General features: G+C 36.2%; 1 protein-coding gene across 7 annotated transcripts in view; it reads left to right on the forward strand.

The window, feature by feature from the left end:
* The window catches only part of KTN1 (kinectin 1), a 120,363-nt gene extending 100,084 nt beyond the window's left edge, over nt 1-20,279 (forward strand). For 3 of the 7 annotated variants that reach the window (XM_081229082.1, XM_081229081.1, XM_081229084.1), the window contains 11 exons: nt 790-879; nt 4,744-4,824; nt 5,603-5,692; nt 5,812-5,904; nt 7,090-7,161; nt 7,401-7,484; nt 7,647-7,730; nt 10,173-10,256; nt 12,268-12,360; nt 13,216-13,336; nt 19,795-20,279. In XM_081229082.1, coding sequence (XP_081085208.1) covers nt 790-879; nt 4,744-4,824; nt 5,603-5,692; nt 5,812-5,904; nt 7,090-7,161; nt 7,401-7,484; nt 7,647-7,730; nt 10,173-10,256; nt 12,268-12,360; nt 13,216-13,336; nt 19,795-19,799 — 897 coding nt within the window. In that variant the 3' untranslated portion in view covers nt 19,800-20,279. The remainder of the gene's footprint in view (nt 1-789; nt 880-4,743; nt 4,825-5,602; nt 5,693-5,811; nt 5,905-7,089; nt 7,162-7,400; nt 7,485-7,646; nt 7,731-10,172; nt 10,257-12,267; nt 12,361-13,215; nt 13,337-19,794) is intronic. The other 4 variants (XM_081229083.1, XM_081229085.1, XM_081229086.1 and 1 more) reach the window with 3 other exon arrangements.
* The last annotated feature ends 4,531 nt before the right edge of the window (nt 20,280-24,810 follow it).

Raw genomic sequence — 24,810 nt, forward strand, 5'->3', positions numbered from 1 at the left:
TTTATTTTTTCGTGTGATCAAGTCATTACCCTAATTTTGACAAACAATGCTTTTGAGTTAATAATTGATACCCATTAGACTTGGATTTAAAGTCACCAAATCTAGACATGCATTTGTGATACTTATCTTTAAATTTAACAGCTGACAGAGTCCATACACACATGCCAGAGTTAGTCTTCTTGACGGCATTGGTGAAGTAGTACACCATCAATTTTTCCTCTTTCTCTTTACTCTTTTTCCCATATGTACACCTGTCAAATTTTGGTGGTTCTTTTTTTCCCCCCTTTGTTTAGCATAAATAGCTTCACCTGACCTTGAAACTGGAAGTATCAAAGTTGCCATTTTATTAATTCCATGGTCCATCAGTGATGCATTTTTTGGCAAGAGATTTGCCAGCCTAATAAGCCTCAGTTATGTCACCCAGATGCATTTTTTTTGCATGTAGTTTGTTTTAGCTGTAGGAAGTATTTTTTGTGTTTCTGTTTGTTTGTTTTTTGAATTGTTCCTGGAGGGGTATCACTTGATGGCAAGGAAAATGTCCATATTGTCAGATATTGCCTTAGTTTGATTAATATAAGACATTGTTACTTAGGGTGCTTTTGAGATTTTGCAGATTTTTTCTTATGTAAGCATTTTGATATTTCAGAATGGGAAATTTGAACATTTGTCAGTAATAAGAATTTTTAAAATATTAAGTCTTTTTCTTCTCTTAGAGTTTAAAAGACTGTAGCTTTTTTTTTTTTAATTCTGTAATCTTGTAAGTTTGATTTGGTTCTTCTTCTGCTTTAGGAAAGACAACAGCATGTGGAAGCTGTTGAGTTAGAAGCTAAAGAAGTTCTCAAAAAATTATTTCCAAAGGTGTCTGTACCTTCTAATTTGGTAAGATTAATTTATTATTTTTTAAAACATGATGTCTTTATCATTATTCAAGGAAGTTGTGAATAAGCAGCATTTTCACTCTGCACTTGGTTTTAGGGTGCACTGATCCCTCAATCTTTCTCTTTTTTTTTTTTTTTTGGTACGTGGGCCTCTCACTGTTGTGGCCTCTCCTGTTGCGGAGCACAGGCTCTGGACGCGCAGGCTCAGCGGCCATGGCTCACGGGCCCAGCCGCTCCGCGGCATGTGGGAGCTTCCCGGACCGGTACACGAACCCGTGTCCCCTGCATTGGCAGGCGGACTCCCAACCACTGCGCCACCAGGGAAGCCCACTCTTTCTCATTTTTAACCTAGGGTGTTTTGAGTAGTTAAAATCAATAACTTGGTTCAAAGACATTTATGTTTTTTCAGTTGATACTTTGTTGTAATCTGTAAAATTTACATATGAGACATATTATTTAGAGGATCATAAATATCATATTTGGGAAAGAAATATTTCTTCATAAGTCAATAGTGGTTAATAGATCAGTAATGCTCTTAATGGCTTTATTCAAAATAGAACTTAATTTTAAGTGATTCCTTCTTAGTTTTAGGAACACTTTATTTTTAAATGTATTTAATACTAAGAACCAGGCTATTTTTATTTCATAACTTAAGATTTTGGTCATCTGTTAACTTCTTCAAGCAAAAGTCTTAAAGATGATATAGAACAACTTGCTTTATTTGAGGTTGTATGTGTTTTAAATGGGAGAGAAAAGTTCCCTCCGTTCAGAGAATTAATACAGTGAATACTTGAGGGCAGAGAAAGCCAGTGAGTGTGCATGTAGTTTTCTAAAATGGTGGCACAGGTCCTTTTCTCTTTTAGTGGGAAGTTGTATGTATGTATAGTCAGAAGCAGAGAGAGCGTAATGAGCCAGGTAAACCAGTATCTCACTTCAGCCATTACCAGTATGTCGCATGCACTGATGCACGGTCTTGTTTTACTTCTAGCCCTGTACTTCCTCCGTTATTTTGAAGGAAGTCAAACATCAGAGCATTTCATCTGTAAATATTTCTAAAAGATAAGGATTCCTTTAGAAAATACTATTATTATATTTTTTAAAAATTCTTTATGTCATACATCTAGTCAATATTTGGATTTTTTCAGTTGTCATATAATGTATTTTAATGAATACATTAAAATGCATTGAGTTAGAATACATTGAGTTAGAAGCTAACTCAATGGACTACATTGAGTATCTTGGACTACAAGATACTCAATGGTGGAGTATCTTGTATGTAGTATGTATGTATCTTGTATCTAGTATGTAGGTGGACTACAATAAGTATCTTAACTACTTATTGTAGTTAGTTTTAGTCAGGACTCAAATAAGGTCAACCTGTGATTGATTTAAGACGTCTTTTGGATCATCTTTATTCCACGGGTTCCCTTTTATTTGTCAGCACACCCCCTCGCCCACCTTTTTTTTTTTTTTTTTTTTTTGGAATGTAGTAGTTTCATATGCAGTTTCCCAGTCTGGATTTAGCTGACTGCATCCCAGTAATGGCAGTATGTTCCTCTGTCCTTTGTGTATCCCATAAATTGGTAGTCAGTGGAGGCCTGATGAGGCTCAACACTTCAGGGGTAGGATGGGTAGAGGCAAGACTACTTCATGGGCAGTGTTGTGTACTTCCATTAGGAGGTCCATCGTGTCTGCTTTTGCTTCTTCGGCCTGTTGGAGCTTATTTAGGCTGGCTACCAAATCCTTTTGACACAGCACTGCTAAACTTTGGTAGCTTCTTTGCTTTGTGGTGTGACAAGTTGTTCCTGATTTATTGTGTACACTTCCTGCCCCAAACTTGAAATCAGGGTATTTCTCAAGGAGAGGGCTGTAGGTGCCAGGTGTGATGTAAGTAAACGTCATGGCCTGTTCTCTGTGCAGTCTGAGTTAGCTGCTTGCTCTCTTCGGTTTTATCTACATATCATCTGCGTCTCACTTGCACAAGAAGCAAAAATTCTTTTGTTTCTCTTGTAGCTGTTGAGGATATATTCAGGTTTGATCAGCTTAGTAGATACGGGTTGAGCTGATGAAATAACCTGTGCTGGGCAATATGAATAAATTGTCAGTTCTAGTGCTGTTCTTACATTGAACCTAGGAGAAAGGGTTGCTCTTCATATACTTCATATTTTTTCCTTTGTGGCCATAAGCCGTTTTTATTTCTTTATTCCTACTTTATATTTTATTAGTGGAAATAGAATTGCAGGATTTATTTGGCAGTATTTTATGAGCCTAAAGAGTTAATAATTTGTGTTTTTCTTCTTTAAAGATTGTATAAGATCACCAGAATTAAAAATTCTTTTTAATGTAACAAATTCATTCTTAACAGCAATATTACCCACCTTCAACCACCAAACCTTTTTGACACTATAAGTATTTATAAATCACCATAAGACATGAATGATGATATTTGGCTTTTGTTCATCCACTTGTTAAAAGTTGAATACTTCTGCATGTAGTCTGTACTTAAGAAATATATTAAGCTTTTTGTGTGCTACCTAGGGTCTAGCATTTAAAATTTTTAGAGATATGATGGATAATAAACTATTTACCTTAAGATAATAATTAAATTTAATATTAAGTTAATATGTCAGTAGATCTAAAAGGGCTTTTATACATGAAGTAATTTTTTTAACTGTTTTCTATTGCTTTTTTGCTAAGAAAATCAGCAGAGGAGTGATCTAAACTATATGACCTGGATTGAAGAGAGGCTTACATACTTTAAGCATCTAAATCTGAATTTAATTTATATTGAATCCCAGTATTTGAAGCTAAGTAGGATTTTAATAGTATCATTTTGTCATCATTCAAATTTATGATGTGAGAATGTAATTTTGTTTTTAAATGGAGAGGCTTTTTTGACTAATATGTACTACGGGGTATTGTACTACAGGGTGATCTCAGCATCCAGTTTTCTTTGTTTTTTATTTGATAGAGTATAGAGAATCCTGATTCAGCCAGAGAATACTGATTCAGCCACATAAGTAAAATATTTAATTAGAGCAATTAATAGAAATTTCATGTGTGTTGTTTTTGTCTTGAATTAAACTAAACCAAAGACTTAAAAGAGGAATAAGAGGAAATTATCTTTAAAGTATCTAACAAATACTCTTTATCAGAGTTTAAAATTCAGACAAGAAGCATGAAAAATCTAGAATAATTTATTCTGAAATTTGGAATAATGACTAAAACTATAATGCCTTGTGTTTGCATCAGCTGACCTTTCAGTACAAATATAATTTTTGTTGGTTTTAAACACACAAATGTTTGTGTATTGTTATTTCTCATTATGATTTAAAAAATGCTTCATAATACATATTTATTTTGAAGTATTTTCACAATCCCTGTAGCACCTTCACAGAATCTGAAATCTTCTGACTAGAGTATCTCAATTGAACTTTTTGTTTATGAACTCAGTTTTTGAGAACTGGTTCACCTGAAAAAAAGTTTTGAAAAATTATTCATTCTAGGCTTTCTCTGTCTTAAATATTGAATCTATTAGTCCTAGCACTAGTAAGTGGTAGAGGCTGGTTTGAGCCCAGATTTTCTACCTGTATGTCCAGAATTCAGTTGCACATATCCTAGGATATGTAAATAAATTTAGATTTGATTTTTTGGTAGTACATAGGCATATTTTTAGTGTTTATTTTCAAGGCTGGGTCACGTACAACTTATGTAACAATTCTATTCTTATTTGAAATTTCCAGAGGGATGGTGTTTGTCTATATAGATTTCTTTTATAATCTTCTAATTTGGTTATTTAAAATACTTTACTTATTTCATTTAGGTATTGTTTGAAATTGGTTGTTTTGACTTTTCTTCTCCACAGAGTTATAGTGAATGGTTGCATGGATTTGAAAAGAGGGCAAAAGAATGTGTGGCTGGAACTTCAGATTCAGAAGAGGTTAAGGTTAGTTCATGAGGTGAAATTTTAAAGAAACATAGAAAAAAGAAGTAAATCAGAATTTGTCTTTATAAGTTTGGGAAAGATAAAGGCTATATTATGAGTAGAATAGTGATCTTTTCAGAAAGTATAAGAAGGTGGTTTCATTTTGTGTACATTTTGGTGGAAATGCTATTAAGTCTTCCTTGTGTTTGATTTGTGTACAAAGCTGATGTTTCTCGTTCCTTTAACTCTGTTATCTTAGTCATTTCTAAAACTGAATATTTAACTGTCTGTTGCTCTCTTTTTAGCTTGGGTTTAGAAAGTAAAGATCAGTTGATAGGTAGAAACTGACTGGTTTGCTAATATATCCCCAAATACATTATTTAGGAGCATTCAGAGCCTAGATGTATTTTTATCCTTGACTACTGAAATTTGGGAGATTAACTTTTTTTGTCTCTCAAGTGGCATGAATAAAACCCTCTTTCCCATGGCATTGTGACCTTACTTCACATGTGGATCTGCTTTGATTTTACTGTCTCACTAAAGAGTGACAAGCCTATTTGTTACAAAATTGTGTGATATATTTTTGTATTAAACAGACTCTAAGAGTTTTATTAGGAAAATCAAATGACCAAAAAGGTAATTGAACTTCATTGTTACTTAAGAAGGTTGAAATGTAGTGATTAATAATAAAACAGAAACCATTTATATAATATACCATTAAGTACTGAAACAAACTTGAAGCACAAAACTTTCTGGTAAAACTAAACTAGAGAATTTTTCTTTATTTTATTGTTTGCAGGTTTTAGAGCACAAGTTGAAAGAAGCTGATGAAATGCACACATTGTTACAGCTAGAGTGTGAAAAATACAAATCCGTCCTTGCAGAAACGGTAGGAAATGATTTTTAACCTACATTTTAAAATAATTATTAACATTACTTAGTTGCTTAAATAGTTTATCTTGGTATTAGAACATGAATTTTTCATAACAACTATACTTTTGTTTATAGGAAGGAATTTTACAGAAACTACAGAGAAGTGTGGAGCAAGAAGAGAATAAATGGAAAGTTAAGGTCGATGAATCACAAAAGACTATTAAACAGGTATTTAAAAAAGAAGAGCTTAGGGGGAAAAAGATAAAAGGGATGTGTGAACGATTTAAAAAAAAAAAAAGCTTAGAGTAGTGGTTCTCACAGTGCGGGCCCTGGACGAGCAGCGTCAGCGGCACGTGGGAACTTGTTAGAGACGCACATTGTTTGGGCCCCCCCAAGGCTTACTGAATGTGAAGCTGTGGGGTCAGCAGTCTGTGTTTTAAAGAGCCCCCCGAATGATTCTGATGCCCACTGACGCTTGAGACTCACTGGTTTAGAGTACGACTAAAGAGTAATGATACAGGGCTTCCCTGGTGGCGCAGTGGTTAAGAGTCCGCCTGCCGATGCAGGGGACACAGGTTCGTGCCCCGGTCCGGGAAGATCCCACATGCCGCGGAGCAGCTGGGCCCGTGAGCCATGGCCGCTGAGCCTGCGCGTCTGGAACCTGTGCGTCTGGAGCCTGTGCTCCGCAGAGGGAGAGGCCACAACAGTGAGAGGCCCGCGTACCACAAAAAAAAAAAAGAGTAATGATACAGAGTGCAGAGTGCTTTGGAAGTTAAAGAACCACAATGTGATAACATAAGGCAAAGAATTTGGTGTTCACAATAAGTTTTAAAACACAGATATGTGACTCATGATAATAGTATTCAAGAAAAAGTAAGTCCTTCTTCTGTTCATGGGACTTAAATATTATTATGTAGTCTTAGTTTTTCTTCTGTTTACAGTTGTCCCTCCATATCCATCAAGGAATTAGTTCCAGGAGTCTCCACAGATACCAAAATCTGGTATCTTGGATGCTCATATAGAATGGCGTAGTAGTACTTGGGTGTGGTAAAGAGTGCCATCTCTTGCTCACTTGTTTTCCTGGGCTGACCTGTGCAGAATCTAGGGTTGCTAATGGTATTCTATATTAATGCATTTGGGGATTAAGTACAGCTGATTATTGTTAATTACAGTTAATTAACAATTAACTGGACCTAATATAATACCATGCAAATGGGGTAGGTTTTGACCACAGTTTAAATGAAGTTAAATGTGACACTAATTTTTAAGATCTTTTAAAATTCAGTTATGGCTTTAAGTGAGATACATTAAAAAAAACCTCTGACGTGTCTAATTGATTAAAATTCTACAAGATAGAAAAGCCTCTGTATCCTTGGTGGTTTAACTTGATCATGTAATTATTTCACATTTCAGATGCAATTGTCATTCACATCTTCGGAACAAGAGCTAGAGCGATTAAGAAGAGAAAATAAAGATATTGAAAATGTATGTTATCTCACCATTTGACTTGTAACCTATGGACTCATTTTTTAGCATTAAGGATTGTCTTACAAGCTGTGTTTTAAGATTTCTTTTGTCTTATGATGTAGTTGTTATGCCTTTAAGAATATCTTGGGTAGTGTTTCAGATGGTATAGTTTTATATTCATAAGTGTGATAACTTTTCATTGTAGGGAGGCCTCTTAAATATGTCTCTTAACTTTTCCTTCTTTGTTGCACTGCTAGCTGAGAAGAGAACGAGAGCATTTGGAAATGGAGCTAGAGAAGGCAGAAATGGAACGATCTACCTATGTTACGGAAGTCAGAGAGGTACTTACGATAGAATTTTTTTCAACCTTCTCAATTTAAGTTAAATTTATAACAGAGTGATAAAATATTTCAGTGTAAGTTGTTTCTGGCAGAGCTTCCAAGTAGCATACAAACATGGGATATCATAAGGAAATCAATCTTAAACTCTAAACTTCATTGCAGCTGAAAGATCTGTTGACTGAATTGCAGAAAAAACTTGATGATTCATATTCTGAAGCAGTAAGACAGAATGAAGAGCTAAATTTGGTAAGAAGCTTGTTCTCCACGGGGTATCAAGTAGGCTCTGAAAACACTTGTGTTGACATGTGGAGAAACCATCCAGACTTTTTCTCCTTGCTAACACCTTTAGCTTGGCATTTTTATAAGTTTAAGATAATCTTCATATTCTGATGACTCAAGATGGTCTGTCTTTTCTTGATTCCTAAGATGATCCTTCTTTTCTTAGCTCCTAACAATGGCATGTTTGGCTTGCAACTCTTTTTCAAAATTTTCTGTGTTTTATAAAACCAAATTTCTTCAACAGCATTATTTTCAGTGAATAAAGAAATGAAACAAAGAGACAAAGATTGGCTGAGTTGCAAAGATTCTCTTCTCAGAGTTACCATAGTTAACTGGGCCTCTTATTTTCTGACCTGGAAGGAGATTCTTGAAGGTGGAAGATACATATTCTTCATTCAAGGGCAACGATCCAATGTAGCTTCTTATTTTAACTGGCCTTTCTACACATTCTAGATAACAAAAAGCCTGTGGAATTCTTTATCATCATCATATCATTCAGAGCATAATAATCTGAAAACTACAGACTGAAAGTTAGTTAAATGTTGTATAAAGACAGAGTACCCTGTATTCCCATTCTTAAATTTTCTGAAAATTTACACTGATTGAGACAGGCTTGTTTTTTAGATAAACATGACTATCTTATTGTATGTTTGAAACAGTAATCATTATGTCTATCTGTGACTTTTAAAAATTAAGAATATGATTAGATTTTTTTAAAGGACTTGAATGAACTCTAGTACAATTGCAGTAAGTCAGTTTTCTCCTTACTATAAGTTAATGCTGCCAAGTTTGGAATTTTTTTAGAACTGCTGTATGTACCAAAGAGAATTTCTTAACTCATTCATGTTAAGCAGTGTTACAGCAGTGATTTATGGGAATCAGTTTTCAGAGTAGAGCTCTCTATGAAATGTACACAGAGTCCCCACCCCGACACACACACACACACTCACACACGCACACACGCCCCTTTCTATTTTTGAAATAAAATTTACCTTTATTTTACCTTAATTGAATCATTCCCACTGCAGTGTGGGAATGATTCAATTAAGGTTTTATGCATACGTTTGCTATACATTGCACAGATTGGTACTGTGATATGCAACAGCTTTAAGTGATATGCTTATCCTGTAATGTGTTTTTTAAAAAACCACTTCTACCTACAATTGTTGGAGATTTTACTTTTAACTTTGATGCTTGGTGGCTGACTCCATTGCAGCATCAAACCCATAGGATTATGGTTGAGTCTCCATTCAGTCTGATGCTCTCTCTGTACATTTTGACCCTTTACTTCTGTCAAGAGGTCATTTTGAGTGATATTTAAAATTTTTTTGTCTTGACTTTGCAGTCTTCATTTTAATCTTCCTGTTTGCTTTTTGCTCAGCGTAACTGTTGCCACATTTTAAGATATATTAAAATAATTTTGTTTGCTTATACATTGTGTGTTCCTGGGCCAAAAGAATAACCTCTCTGATGTGTGAAATCAGAGTTAAGTAAAGGAGCAAGAACTGAAGCATTCGGGATAAATAGAGTTCCCAAAATAAAATTTCCAAATGGAATGTCCTGCACTAATTCTCTCTACGTGTTTGAAATGTCAGTGTCTTATATTTCCCCCTTTTGGGTTTCCAGAACTGTTTGGAATGCTGTGCCTGTGGGTGAGAGACATAATTAACTTGATGAGTTTAATAAGAAAAAGTTATCTTTTGTCAGTGAGTCCATTTCCCTCATTCTTATGTAATGAGAATAGTTACTAAGAGAACAGTCATCACGTATTAGCTCTAGAGTTTAATAGAGCTTTATAACTGTTTCAACCAGTTGGTTGAGATGTATATATTAAGACATGTCTTGTTGGTATTTAGGCCAGTGTGGTCTTCACTCATCTTTCTAGTGACATCTTAAAGGATGAGTGACATTTAAATTTTTGAAGATTTCATTTTACTGGATTTGTAATCTTCTGTTCAATGATTTTTTTTTAAATATCACACAACTGATTCTTTTTAACTGAGCTATATAGGTTAAGAAAGCCTTTAAACATTAAAAACTAGTAAAATTTCTTATGACTTGCCTTTTAATTTGAAATAAATGTGAATGAACTGCCCTATGATTAGTGAATAGTAATACTTTAAAAAAGTAATCTACTGGAATTTGATGGTTTTGTTTTTATATTTTGCAGTTTTCTACTCTCTAGTTCATTTCTGTAGCTTTTCTTATGTTTAGCTTTACAGATTGGGACCTCCACTTCTTAGCTTTTCTGTACATCTGGTGCAGCATATTGGCTAATCCACTGTGCATAATAACTGTTAGCGATCCCATTCTTTCTCATTCATTCTTCAGTCCTAGAGGTCTCAGCATAATCAAAGAAGGAATCAAAGAAGGATGTGAATTAATTGTGGTGTTCCTGTATTTTTACAGTTAAAGAAGCAGTTAAATGAAACACTTGCAAAACTTAGAACTGAACAAAGTGAAAGACAGAAGGTAGCTGGTGACTTGCATAAGGTAAGACACTGCTTGTCCTGAAGATGCCATATTATCATATTATGTTGTACCTTGAATCTTAAGCAGACATACTGCTAACCCTGGATTCATTCTTTTGCATCATTACATTAATTTGTTTATAAATTTAAGCTGTTTGTTATACAGTTACATATTTGGAACTAGACTTTTTGGCTTGTTTTTCCATTCTTAATTCGTGTCTTCATTTCATCATATTTAATTAATTGCTTTGTAAAGTGTAGATTAAATTTTGAATGCAGTTGATGTGACTCTTAAAATTGGTTACATCTGGGCTTCCTTGGTGGCGCAGTCGTTGAGAGTCCGCCTGCCAATGCAGGGGACACGGGTTTGTGCCCCGGTCCGGGAAGATCCCACATGCCGCGGAGCGGCTGGGCTCGTGAGCCATGGCCGCTGAGCATGCGCGTCTGGAGCCTGTGCTCTGCAACGGGAGAGGCCACAACAGTGAGAGGCCCGTGTACCGCAAAAAAAAAAAAAAAAAGGTTACATCTATATATTTTTTATTGGGATTTGCTTATATAGTCATTTTCAAAGTATGTTTCTTTTGATCTTCATGAATGTGAAGTATATATAGACCTCTGATGTTTCAGAAATTCGTCCCTTTATTTCTTTGTAGAAATATGTTTTTCTTAATCTCATATGTAGATGGGTGATTTTTAGGATTACATTTTTTATTCTTTGCGTTAGGTTGACAAGTTATTTGTAATTCTGTTTTGAGATTTTTAATAGTGTAATTCATAAGTGCTTTTATCAAAGCTGCTTTAGAGCTAAGATTGTGTTTATAGGAGATCTAGTCATTAGCAAAACAATTAAATTCGCCACTCTTTTAAAGGTTGAAAGAAATATTTCTGTTGGGTCTGTATTTTATATCATAATTGTTATGCAAAAGTCTAGGAATCTAGAGTTGCTTCAGATTACTTCGATGTTGTCACCAGTAGATAAAATGTGAACTTAAAGAGTTTCATTAGGTTTGAATCCTACTGCTACCACTTCTGAGCTGTGTGACCATGGGGCAGTTATTTGATCTTTGCAAGTCTCAAGTTTATCTTCTATAAAATGGCATTTACAAGGGCTATTTTGTGAATGAAAATAAATTAAGAATGTGAATTATAAAAAAAAAGTTTCAGAGCTCTGACTTAGATATATGATACATTGTCAAGATTGAGCAATCTGATTTATATTTTGATAACGTGAATGTTTGATCACTGGACAAAATATAAAACTTGCAGTTTTAGCCTAGCAATTTATTTTCTCAGAAGGTACTTTAAGGATATTAAACAGGTGCTCAAAGATATGGATATGCCATGTTATTTGGCATAAAATGGCAACAGTAGTTGAAAGTGAACTGCACCATATCTGTGTAATAGAAATACTGTGCAACTCTTAATTGGAAATGCCCATAAATATTTATTGACATGTAAAAAGATAAAATGCTTCGTCAAATAGCATGTATGTTAAAAGCCCATTTATAGAACATTTTCTACCAATTTTCTGTTAGGACATATATGCACTAAAGAGGGATCTAGACTAGGAGTCAGCAAACTCACAAACTGTTTTAGGATTTGTGGGCCACCTATAGTTTCTTTCATATACTCTTTGTTAAAGTCTAGCACAACTCTTAAAAAATGTAAAAACCATTCTTAGCTTGTGAGCTCTACAAAAACAGGCTGTGTGTGGCTAGATTTGGCTGACCTCTGATATAGACTAATGTTAACCTAAATATCACTGTGGTTATTTCTGCTTTTAATTTCTTTATACATTTTCTGCATTGTTTGAACTTTTTAAAACGGTGAGCGTGTGTTTTTATAATCTGGTGGGGGAGAAAACTATTTGATTTTGGGGAAAAAACTGAACAGGTTGGCTTTACGTTGTATTTTGAGAAGAGCTTTAGTTTTGTACAAAGTATAATGAGTGTAAGAAAATCACTCATTTTTTTCTTGTATATATTTATTTATCAGTTGTATTATTCAGAGGCTCCATATTGCTTTCCTCACAGGCTCAACAGTCACTGGATCTTATCCAGTCAAAAATAGTAAAAGCTGCTGGAGACACTACTGTTATTGAGAATAGTGATGTTTCCCCAGAAACGGTATGCATTTTCTTTAGCTCCAAATCTCTGGGCTAATTACCTTGTAAATTATGTGAAGAATAAAAAATGTACAGGATCCACCTCTGCCTAAAAAAAATGCCTTTTTAATGTGCTTCTATCAATTATGTTGCATTCTTAACTCAAGGTTGTTTTTTCTTTGAGGTGTCTTATCTGAAATGCAGTGTTCTTATTAATGTTTGTTTTCACTTTAGCTTGGTGAAATATTATTATGTTAATATTTAGGTTTGTGGTGGAAAGTATTATGGTGTACTGCTGAAGAATGTAGACTCTGCTGCTTGTGTTGAATCCTGGTTCTACTATTCAGTAGCTGTGTGACTGACTTAAGGGGAAACTTTATCCTCTCTGTGCTTTAGTTGCTCCATCTGTAAAAGGCAATGATATTAGTACCTATCTTGTAGGATTGTTGAAGGGAATAAATGAATTACTATATAAAACACTTAGAATAGTGGGTAACACTTAAAACAGTGCCTCAAGTTTAGTAAGAGCTCAATATATGTTAACTGTTATTTTTCTGTTGTTATGAATGTACTCTCCTTTGGCTCCTCGCAGTTTTTTTCTGAAAGGAGAAATGGATTTATATCTGATATTCATTGATTCTAGAGTTTTCCATTTGTAACCTAGTGACAACATTTATAACATAACTTTCTTTGATGCAAACTAACTTGCAATGCTAGGTAGCAAACACTATTGCTCTATATGGTTTTTATTGTCAATTTTCATATCTTTCAGATTTTTTTGTTTGTGTTTAACACAGCAATAAACTATTTTTGGTTTTGGTTGCAAATGCCTTTTTCTTGTGCTCAGGGTTTTTCATCTCTTCCGTCTTCTTTTTAGGAGTCTTCTGAGAAGGAGACAATGTCTGTAAGTCTAAATCAGACTGTAACACAGTTACAGCAGTTACTTCAGGCAGTAAACCAACAGCTCACAAAGGAGAAAGAACACTATCAGGTATTAGGTAAGAATAACTGAAGTATTACTGTCTGTCTATAGATAATTGACATAGTGTGTGTGTAAATGTATGTATAGTGTGTATTTACTTTAAATATAGGAACTCTTGTTAACCTAGTAGAAATATTCCCTCTTTATCTCTCTCAGAACCTCCAAATGACAGCCTTATAGCTTTCTTGGAGTTTTATTTCCATCTTGTACATATTTTTTGGTCTTGTAGCTTGGAGGAGAAAAAAAATACCTTATCTTTTTTTTTTTAATATGTAAGTTTCATGAGTATAGCATTATACATGTGTACACTGCAAGGTGATCACCACCACAAGACTAGTTACCATCTATAACCATACAGTTGACTTCCTTTTCCCATTTTGTCCACCCTCCAACTCCCTTCCCCTCTGGTAACTACTAAGCTGTTCTCTTTTATGAGTTTGTTTTTGTTTTGTCTGTTTGTTTTGTTTTTTTTTTAGATTCCACGTATGAGTGAAATCATATTGTCTTTCTCCATCTGACTTATTTTACTTAGCATAATACCTCCAAGTTCTAACCATGTTGTTGCAAATGGCAAGATTTCCTTCTTTTTTTATGGCCAAGTAGTATTTCACTGTGTGTGTGTGTGTGTGTGTGTGTACACATACATACCACATCTTCTCTATCCATTCATTCATTGGTGGACACTTAGGTTGTTTCCATATCTTGACTATTGTGAATAATGCTGCAGTGAACATATCTTTTCCAATTAGTGTTTTCATGTAAAAACCCTTTTTCTTTGCCTCTTTTGACCTTTTTACAGAACAGACTCATAAATTGTTTACCTAGGTTTTGTTCATTGCCATAATGTCTGCAACTGTTTCTTTAGTTTATCCTGATCTTAGTTCTTGTAAAATATCTGTGTGATTTTTTTTTAATGACTTGGTAAAATAAAGTGACTATGATGTTTTTACTGAGGTAAGATGCTGAACTGAAAATCAAGTCATCACAGTTCCTTTACATTGGAAGCTGGATTTTATTTAAGTTTGCTGTGGGTAATCAAAGAAATCCATTTTTTAACTCCTGAAGTGAGAGTCTTAACTGAAGATAAACAAACCAAGCTATAAAATTTTATTGCCCATATTACCTGGAAATGCATGTTGATTGATTTGATTCCTGGGTTTTACCTGTTTTAAGAATGACTTAAGTCACAATGCCTTGGGTAATTAGGGTGTTCTGATATGCACTGAATACTTTAGATATTCTTCTTTTGAAGCTGTTTGTTCTATAATAATCGTGGTGTCCTGGACATGAGTAGGGTGGCCTGTGCAATGCCAGGGGGCAACTCATCACTGAATCGTCCCTTTCAGAACCCAAGCTTAAGACTCTTAGGTTATACAAAGGCCTCGGGATAGGTTGGGTGCTCTGGAAAAGTTGGGATGGACCTCCATTTTGATTACAGGGGCATTCTGTCTCACTTTTGTAGAATGATTGTCTTCTGGCCTGTCTTAGCATATACTCTCCTTTAAAATGCTGTTTCAGGTCAGTTACCTCTAAGAAGACTTTTCAAATAAACCCAACTCATTCTTATAACCTGTCAGCAAAAAGAATTATACCTTAATCTTTTATCCTTGGTAAGCTGACCTCTCAGTTGCCTAGAGTTAAATTTCTGCCACCTTACCACTCTTCCCCAAATTAGAAAATAACCTCGTTTCCTGCTTCCCAGGGCAACTTTCCTTCCCACATCTTTCAGTCCTGCTTCAGTCCTGAAGTCCACATCTTCAGTCCTCTCCACTCACTGCTTCTGTTCAGTCTTGAAAAATGCTCAAATATATTATTTTAACTTTGTACTTTCTTTAGATTACCACCCTAATTTTTTTACTTCACTGTTTAACAAAGATTCTTAAAAGAAGAAACTATTCTCACAGTCTCTTGCCTACTAACTACTCCATCTCCTCTAGAATGGCTTCTCTTTCTGCCATTCCGTTGAAACCGTTTTTGCTGAGGTCATTCATTAATGATTTCCTAATTGCTAGAGCTAATACAGGATCATCTTTTGCATATAAGATACTGAAAATAGTTGTGAATTATTCTAAATATGGTGAGGTCAGTCCTTAGGCCTCTGTTTTCTAAGGGAAGGGTTTCGCTTCTGAGAACCTAAAAAATTATAAGATGGCTTGTTACCCTTTGCCTTTAGACCTTGTCAGTAGTATCTCTCCAGCATCTCAAAAGTGTTCTTCAGTATTTTCTTTTTCTTCTCAAACATGTGTTCTGAACCATTTTTGCTTGCCTGTTTCCACATTTGCCTTAATCATATTAAATTTGAGACTTACACTGATCATTGGTAGTAACACTTTCATTTTTCCAGATTTTTTTCTTCCTAATTTGTAAAAGTGTAGTGTGTAATTTGTTAAAAGAAATACATATACCCTGGCAACACAGCTGAAACTGAACTGTTGTTTAGCAGGCCGCTCACCTAAGTGATAGATAACTCAGCATTCTTTTGTAAGCTGATGAACTTAATTTCAAATTTGGCAAGTGAAAGGGCGGTTGAGTGGTCAGCAGTGTATCATGAAGCATAGATGGATTGTATGAAGCTGGAGGTCCACCAGCACTTGAGAACTCTCTCCTTGCTTAGGCTCTAGCCAGCACTGACGGTGACAACCCCTCTTTAGGGATCTCTTGGTTCCCACAGCTCTTCTTTATGCCCTTTAAATGTTTGTGTTACCCTCAGGTTTTTAACTTCAGCCATCGTTTTTGCTCAGTGTATTCTCCCTCTTGTCAACTCTTTTAAAGTTACTACCAGATAATTAAATTGGAAATACAGATTTCTTAATCATCAGAATTTATAGGTTAATGTCTGATGTCAAGAATCTCCTTTTTTTCTTCCCTGCTTTATTTAGGTATACGTTATTACTGTTGTTGTTGTTGTTTTTTAATTGAAGCATAGTTAATTTACAATGTTGTTTTAGTTTCTGGTGTACAGCAAAGTGATTTAGTTATACACATATACATATATATATTCTTTTTCATATTTTCCATATAGTTTATTACAAGATATTGAACATTCAATATACTGAATATTGAACCTTACTGAATAAGGTTCCCTGTGCTATACAGTAGAATCTTGTTGTTTATCTTGTTTTATATATAGTAGTTTGTATCTGCTAATCTCAAACTCCCAGTTTATCCCTCCCTCAACCCCCTTTCCCCTTTGATAACCATGTTTATTTTCTATGTCTGTGAGTCTGTTTCTGCTTTGTAAATAAGTTCATTTGTGTTATATTTTAGATTCCACATATAAGTGATATCATACGGTATTTGTCTTTCTCTTTCTGACTTACTTCACTTAGTATGATAATCTCTAGTTGCATCCATGTTGCTGCAAATGGCATTATTTCATTCTTTTTTACGGCCAAGTAATATTCCATTGTATGTATATACTACGTCTTCTTGTTGATGGACACTTAAGTTGCTTCCATGTCTTGGCTCTTGTAAATAGTGCCGCTATGAACATTGGGGTGCATGTATCATTTTTAATTAGAGTTTTCTTCAGCTGTATGACCAGGAGTGGGATTGCCATATGGTAGCTCTATTTTTAGTTTTTTGAAGAACCTCCATACTGTTTTCCATAGTGGCTGCACCAATTTACCTTTCTACCAGGAATCTTACTTCTTTTTAGTATATACTACAAGTACATATGAATTGTTTAAGATAATGCTGTACATTTTCAGTAAGAGAAAAGCTATTTTTAAAAGACAAAAATGAGAGAGATGATGTATAATAATTTAGTTTTCGAAATCCTAATACACAGAACTTAGCGTTTCTTTGAATTGTAGGGGCATTTGTCTTGCGCCCTTAATTTGTAAAACATTAACCCTTTTTTATTTATTTGTATTTATTTTTGGCTGCATTGGGTCTTCGCTGAGGTGTGCGCGCTTCGCATTGTGTTGGTTTCTCTTGTTGCGGAGCACGGGCCCTAGGTGCACAGGCTTCAGTAGTCGTGGCGCACGGGCTTAGTTGCTCCGTGGCACGTGGGATCTTCCCGGACCAGGGATCGAACCCGTGTCCTCTGCATTGGCAGGCGGATTCTTAACCACTGCATCACCAGGGAAGTCCGGTTAACCCTTTTTTCTTCTGGAAGTCTTCCTGCTCATCTGCTATCCTTCTCTCCCCACCCCTGCCACCTCCCCAAACAGAAGGCTTTCATCCGCCCACCCCCCTTTTAATTAAGGTAATTTTTTTTGTAGCTTTGGATCGTTAACACTAGTATTTTGTAGTATACTTTTTTGTTTCCAGATATCTACTTTTTCTTGTGTTTCATATCTGCCTGGCTTCTAAGTGTTCAAGTGTATGTCCGACTATATCAGAAAACTTTATCACCCCATGTCTTAGTCTGTTTGGGCTGCTATAACAAAACCCCCATACACTGGGTGGCTTAAGCAGCAGACATTTATTTTTCACTGTTCTGGAGGCTGGGGAGTCTAAGATCAAGGCACCAGTAGGTTCTGTCAGGTGAGACCCACTTCCTGGATTAAAGATGGCCATCTTCTTGCTGTGTCCTCACATGGCAAAAGGGGCAAGGGAGCTCTCTGGGGTCCTTTTTAAAAGGGCACTAATCCCATTCATGGCAGTGGAATCTCCTAAAGACCCCACTTCCATATACCATTACATGGGGGTTAGAATCTCAACATAGGAATTTCGGGGGATGGGGGGGACACAAACATTCAGACTATAACACCTAGGATCCTTTACCTTGGAACCTGTTTGTGGAATCATGTGGAAGGAGGCTGATGATTTTAACAGCTGACACTTCATGAATGTGCCTCTAAGAATGAACATGCTTCTAACGTATGGTCATTCATTTAAATTTTCACAACAACCCAGTGCAGTAGATAGGTAGGAATGATGGTGATGATGATGATGATGATTATTATTACTTATTTTTTTATTCCCACTTTACAACAGACCCAAAGAAATTCTATAAGTTGCCCAAAGTCACACAGCTAGTAACTGGGTGAGCTGGGATTTAAATTAAGGTGGTCTGGGCCTAGGCCCTGTGCTCTTAATCTGTACTTTTCTTCTCCCTAATTCAGGCACTGTGCTCTGATCCTTGTCACGGCTTTCTTTTCTGCTCATTCTGTCTAATCCTTTGTTGCCAGCTTCTTATAGTTTCTTCCTTCAGTTCTGGCTTTTTCCTAAAGTTGGTAATTTGGTTTGTCAATACTGAATTGGAGAGGCTCTTGATGTTATCCAGGAAAAACTGAGGTGAAATTTTGTGTATGTGCTTTGTATATATGTATCTTCCTTACTCCCTTTAACAAATAGATTCTTTCATGATACAGTTTTCTCTTGTTTCTGAGAGGAAAAAGTTCTTTTTTGGTGCTATTGGAGTGTAAGAGTTAATGTTTCAGACAAAAGCTAGCTTTTAATTCTACACTTTACACTTGACTGTCATATGGATCAGGTTTTAATATTGTGTAATGTGTTTACACAGCACTTCTTAGTTTAATGTACCAGTGGGCTCTGTAGACGTTCTGATTAGCTGTTATCTTGTTTTAATTAGAGAGCATGATAGCCAATGATAACTTTGCTTTTTAACTTTCTACTTGCTTCTTTTCCCCTCAACTTTTTAATTTTGAAAATTTTCACACTTAATGAAAAGTTGACAGGATATATAACACTGACACCCTTCAGCTACTTCATCTCTTTGTTTGTGTATACATATTTTGTTGATGTCAACACATTTGAAAGTAACTTTCAGACAATATGACATTTTACCCCAAGCACTTAAGTATGTGTCTCTTACGAACGAAGACTTACAAATCCATAGTATCACTGTCACATCCAAAAAGACCAAGACAGTAGCTCTATAATATCATCCATTTTAAAGCCCATATTTGTGTCCCCACTTATACCCGAAATATCTTTTTAGCTATTTTTTCCAAACCAGGATCCAGTCAAACTTCACATGTTGCATATGGTTAAGTCCTTTTAGTCTCTTTAATGGCTTTTGAAGTTTAATTTCTTTAGTCATTTTATCTGACTTGGAAAGCTTCAAAAGACCTTAGAAAATCTCTTTCTGAAGCTTAAATTATTTATTCGCCAGTGGAGAGTTGTAAATTTCAGTTTCTTTCCAGTGCTGCTCACTCACCTTATTAGCTTTACAGTCTCTTGAGTAGAACAGTAATACAAATGGATTCCCAATGTTGTTCTCTTGAATGTTTTCTAAATAGGATTTTTAAATCCCTATATTATTCTCAGTTTGGTCTGAGATTTTGGTTCACATATTTAAAAATCCACCTTCAGAAGCTCCTTCTGAATCCTGAGATTTTTCTCTTATTTTTCATTACCATCAGTATTAATTGTTCTGATCTTAGTTGAAAAGGCCATGCTAGATCAAATGGCATATGTACTTTTGGTATTTGACAGATGTCTTCTGATTGCCTTTTGTTTCTTTGTTTTAAAATGAATTTCTTTCTTTCTGATCTTTTACAGAGTGAAGTAATTGGGAAACTGTTCATTCAAGGATAACAGAAGGCATTGTATTATATTTTGCCAAATTAAAGCCTTATTTATGTTTTCACCCTTTCTACTTTGTCAGAAACACTGAACAGAGTTTTGTCTTTTCTAATCCTTGTTAGACTACTGATTTAAAGAGAGAGAAAAAAAGCCAACTCTGTAGACACCTTCAGAGTTTAGTTTTATAATAAAAACTGTTTGAATAATTAGACCTTTACATTCCTGAAAATAAAATAAACATGTAATCTTTTATCTTATTTTGCTCAATAAAATTGTTCAGAAGATCAGAAGTGGTAAAGACAATGTAAAATTTAACATTTTAATACTGATGTTGTACACTGTTTTACTTAACATTTTGGGGAGCAACTGCCTCTGACTTCAACTCAAGAAATCACTTTTTGTTGCTAATGTAATCGGTTTTTGTAATGACGTCAGCAAATAAAGGGATGCTTATTCTTCAAGCTGGTTTTGATTTTCGTTGAGCTTTAACAGATTTCATTAGCACTTAGATCAACATAATTTAGAACACAATCATTAATTGCAACTTCAGACAGGGTAGGTTTGTTGCTTGTACACCTTCTCTAACTAGAGCTCTGGGTCTTCTCTGTGGTTCTTTGCAATGCAAACTGTGTCCTGAAGGTAGTGTGGGTTATAGAAAGGATGGGGCAAGTATTTAGGGTTTCAGACCTACCACCCCTGCTTCAGGTAGAAGAGCTCTGCTTTATTTTTACTATTACTATTATTATTTTAAGTAATGATTAACTCTTTTGTTTCCTTCTTATCAGACACTTTTACAGTTTACATATGTTATCTTTTTTGTTGTTTGAACATGTTGATAACATATTTTATCTTTTTTTTTTCTTTTTCTTTTTTAATAATTGGCTGAAAACACTGAGCGCTCAGATGCTAAATAACCATTGACAAATGTCTTATGCCACTGAGTATTAAAGTACCTGCTATGCCATATGGTGGCCTCCTTGCTGTTTCAGCCATGCTTCTACCATGGGGCCTTTCCACTTTCTGTTCTTTCTGCTACAGCTCTCTTCTCTTGGGTGTCAGTCTTGGCTGGTTCCCTCACCATCATGAAATCTGCTTAAATGTCACCTTTTTCATCAGGTCTTGACTACCCAGTATTCCCCCTGCCTCCCTATCCGCCTACCTGTCTTGGTCTATAACATTAACAGTCCTCCAGTATATACTTGGTCATTCCCTATACCCCTCCCTACCAGAAAGTAAGCTCCAGGAGGGCAGGAACCATCTCTTTTGTTCCTTGCTTTATCCCCAGCCCTGAGAAAGTACCTAACACTTAATTGTGCTCAAATATTTAAATGAATAAATGAATGAATGAATGAATGGATGACGTTCATTTTTATTTTTTATTTATTTTTTTTGGCCACACTGCATGGCTTGTGGGATCTTAGTTCCCCGACCAGGGATCGAACCCAGGCCTGGCGGTGAAAGTGCCAAGTCCTAACCTCCGCACCACCAGGGAATTCCCGAAATTCATTTTTATACCTTGAGGATTATCTAAAGTGGTGCCTTCACCACATAGCACGTGCACCAAATAGTATTTCTAAGGTATATAGAGAGAAACTGAAGAAGCTGCTCATGGCCATTGGTAACTGGCCTGGGAATTTGGGCTACCCCAGGCCTTGGCTGCTTTCAGCAAACCACTGGGAAATTGGTCTGAAGGCCAGCCAGATGCCATATCATCATCTCTTTTTCCTTTGCCGTTGCCTATAAAGGTACTCATGTCTCTGCCTTCTGAAAAAAACAAATCCCACTTTCCATCTTACAACCTCTTCTTGCTATTCTCTTTTTTTAAATATATAAATTAATTTACTTTTGGCTGCATTGGGTCTTCGTTGCTGCACGCAGGCTTTCTCAGTTGCAGTGAGCGGGGGCTACTCTTCATTATGGTGCATGGGCTTCTCACTGCAGTGGCCTCTCGTCATCGAGCACAGGCTCCAGGTGCGCAGGCCTCAGCAGTTGTGGCCCGCGGTCTCCAGAGCACAGGCTCAGCAGCTGTGGCACACGGAGTTGCTCCATTGCATGTGGGATCTTCCCGGAGCAGGGCTCGAACCAGTGTCCCCTGCATTGGCAAGCAGACTTCCAACCACTGCACCACCAGGGAAGTCCTTCTTGCTATTCTTGCTCAGAAGAACTGTGTAAAACTATTATTTTTCAACCTCCTTATATGTTTGAATTAAAAAAAAATTGCAAGAGATTTTGAGGACTCAGTCTAATTTCTGATTAATTTCTGTTCCCTCCCTCAACATCCCAACCAAATACGTGTTCATCTTTTTGCCTCTGAAGTGGCGGGAAGTTCACAGTTAAGTACAATTGTAATTGTTAATGGTTATTAAGTTATGGTATTGAAAGTTGTGTTCCTGTTACATCAGTTTGTCCTACGTCCTTACTCCAGAATCACATAGGAAAAGTGTACCATACTCCCATTCAGTTATTGTTCAAATATGCCAAGATAGCTCCATGTTCTCTGAAGTCCATTCCCCTCTAGGTTAAGTATCCCCAGTTCCTTAGTTTCCCTGAATGATGGAAGGCTAAACTAGCCTACTCGTCTCATCCATCCCCAGCTATCTACCCTTCCCCAGTGTCCTATAGGCAGATCGCTGGGAGAGGATGGGAGCATCAAAAGAGAGGTCATCCGTGTCCTCAGTCTCTAGTGGCCCCTCTTGCCACTGTTAACAGCCAATTGAGGCAGGAAGCAAGCCCTGAGAATATTTCTCAGTTTGGGGAGTGACTACAGGGAGGGAGAATGACCACTGTAGTTGAGAGCAGACATCTTGATCCCTAGAAAGAACGGAGAGATGTGGAAGGGAGGAGTGACGGGATACCTGAGAAGCAGGCTATACCCTTCAGTTTGGTGTAGTAAAACTAGTACATTTCTGGCAGGTCAGTGACACTGTGTAAGGCTTGAGCACCTTGTAAGTGTTCACCCCAGCCGCAAGAGGGCGGCACCTGTATTGCCCATAGAGGGTTAGAGCCAGGACCAGATTTTCACATGTCTTGCATCCCAGGACGAATCGTATATGGGCATCTGCCACTTGTGAGATCTGTCCTAGATGGTGTGTACGGGAGGAACAGTGATCACCAGAAGGGGGCTGCATTTGCACCCTCGGTTGAGTAGAGATGTTTGTCCTTTGACCCCATTCATCATCTGGGTCCCCAGAGAAGGGAGGGCAAAAGAGGAGTTAAAGAACAGCCTCCTCCCTGTTGCTGCCACTAAGGCCAGTGACACTGACCTGGACTTGGATTAGCTGCAGTTACAGGACAGCTGTGGGATCTGCTCAGGTTGTGCTTAAGAGGAAGGTGCTGCACAAAGACCGTGCTTGGGAAAATGAGGCCAAATCCAGGCTGTCCTACCAACTGGGTGATAGATTTTTCTCTTTTTTCTTGACTCAGTTTTTGTCATTTGTGTTTTCCTCAGAAATTGGGCAATTTCATATTCACTGGTGGAATTCTATTATGACACTTAACACATAATCACTTATACAACCTACCACATGCCAGACATTTTTAAAGCACTTTACTTGTGTTAACTCATTTAATCCTCACCAGAATTTATTGAAAGGGTGCTTTTACCAACATCTCCATTTTATAAATAAGGAAATTGAGGCACGGGGGGACAGTTAAACCAGGTCTCACAGCTACTCACTGGAGGAACCCATCCTCCAACTTAAGCCTTCTGGCTTGCTTCTCTTATTGGCTCATTCTTATATATATTCACATATATATATGTGTGTGTGTGTGTGTAATTACATGTATAATTTATAATTTAAAAAATATACTTTTTTTTTTTTTGAACCTATTTGTTCCTGATGTTATTGTACCTTCTCATTTTCTCTTGACTGTACTTTCCAAGGCATCTTCAACCTCAGTGGTTCTCAGAAGTGTGGTCTGCAGTGCTCTGGGCATTGCCGGGGCCCTTTCTAGAACTCCAAAAGGTCAAAACTACTTTGATAATACTAAGATGTTATTTGCCTTTTTCGCTGATGGTGTTAAAACAAGTAGGTAAAATTGCTGGTGCTTCAACAAGGATCAAAGCAGTGGCTCCAAACTGTGTTAGTAGTTACTGTATTTTCACCACTATTCACTCCCAGTAAAGACAATATCGGATTCACTTAAGAATGTCTTTTCTGATGAGATCAGTAGTGGTAATAATGAATGTGCTTTTTTGGTATATATAATGAAGTGTGTCAACGTTTGGAAGATCTGCATAACTCAGTGAACCAGTATTTTCCAAATGACCAATACACAATGTTATAAAATCAGGCTTGGGTAAAAGATTCATTCAAAGAACAAGACAAACTAATGGATTTTAATGTAACAGAGTACAAAAAGTTCATTGATAGGGTTTCAGACTCTACATCATGATTAATCTTTAAGAAATTGCCATGTGTTGAGTTTTGCTATTGTGTCAAAGAATATCAACAATTACCTGAAATGGCTACTTCTCTGTTTTCCAGTGACGTATCTGCATGGGGCCGTATTTTCTTCGTATACTTCAACCAAAACTACCTGTCACAACAGATTGAATGTAGAAACAGTTGTCTTCTATTGAGCCATCTGTTAAAGAAATTTGCAAACATGTAAAGCAATGCCAGTCTTCTCACTACATCATTTTGGTTTGTTTTGGAAAATGAAGTTATATTTCACGAGAACCTGTTACGATTTCAAAATAAACTTTAAAATGAGCGTTTATAATTTTTCTTGGCTTTAACTTCTATGTTGAATATTAATAGAAATAACTGAAGAGCTTTTAAAAATGTAAAGGAGTTCTGAGAAGAAAAATTTGATGGCTACTAGTCTAGCATATTATTTTTTTCCAACAGTTTTTTAAATTATACTGGGCAGTTCTATCAGCACTTTCTTGTTGTATTTTGTTTTATGTTTAATTCATATGTGGTTTTATCATTTTCAGTCTTTTTACTTTCTTTGCATTTATTTTGTTGCACTTTGCCAACTTCTTGT

Source organism: Mesoplodon bidens, assembly GCF_964165515.1.
Source record: "Mesoplodon bidens genome assembly, chromosome: 3".
Taxonomy (NCBI): Eukaryota; Metazoa; Chordata; class Mammalia; order Artiodactyla; family Ziphiidae; genus Mesoplodon; species Mesoplodon bidens.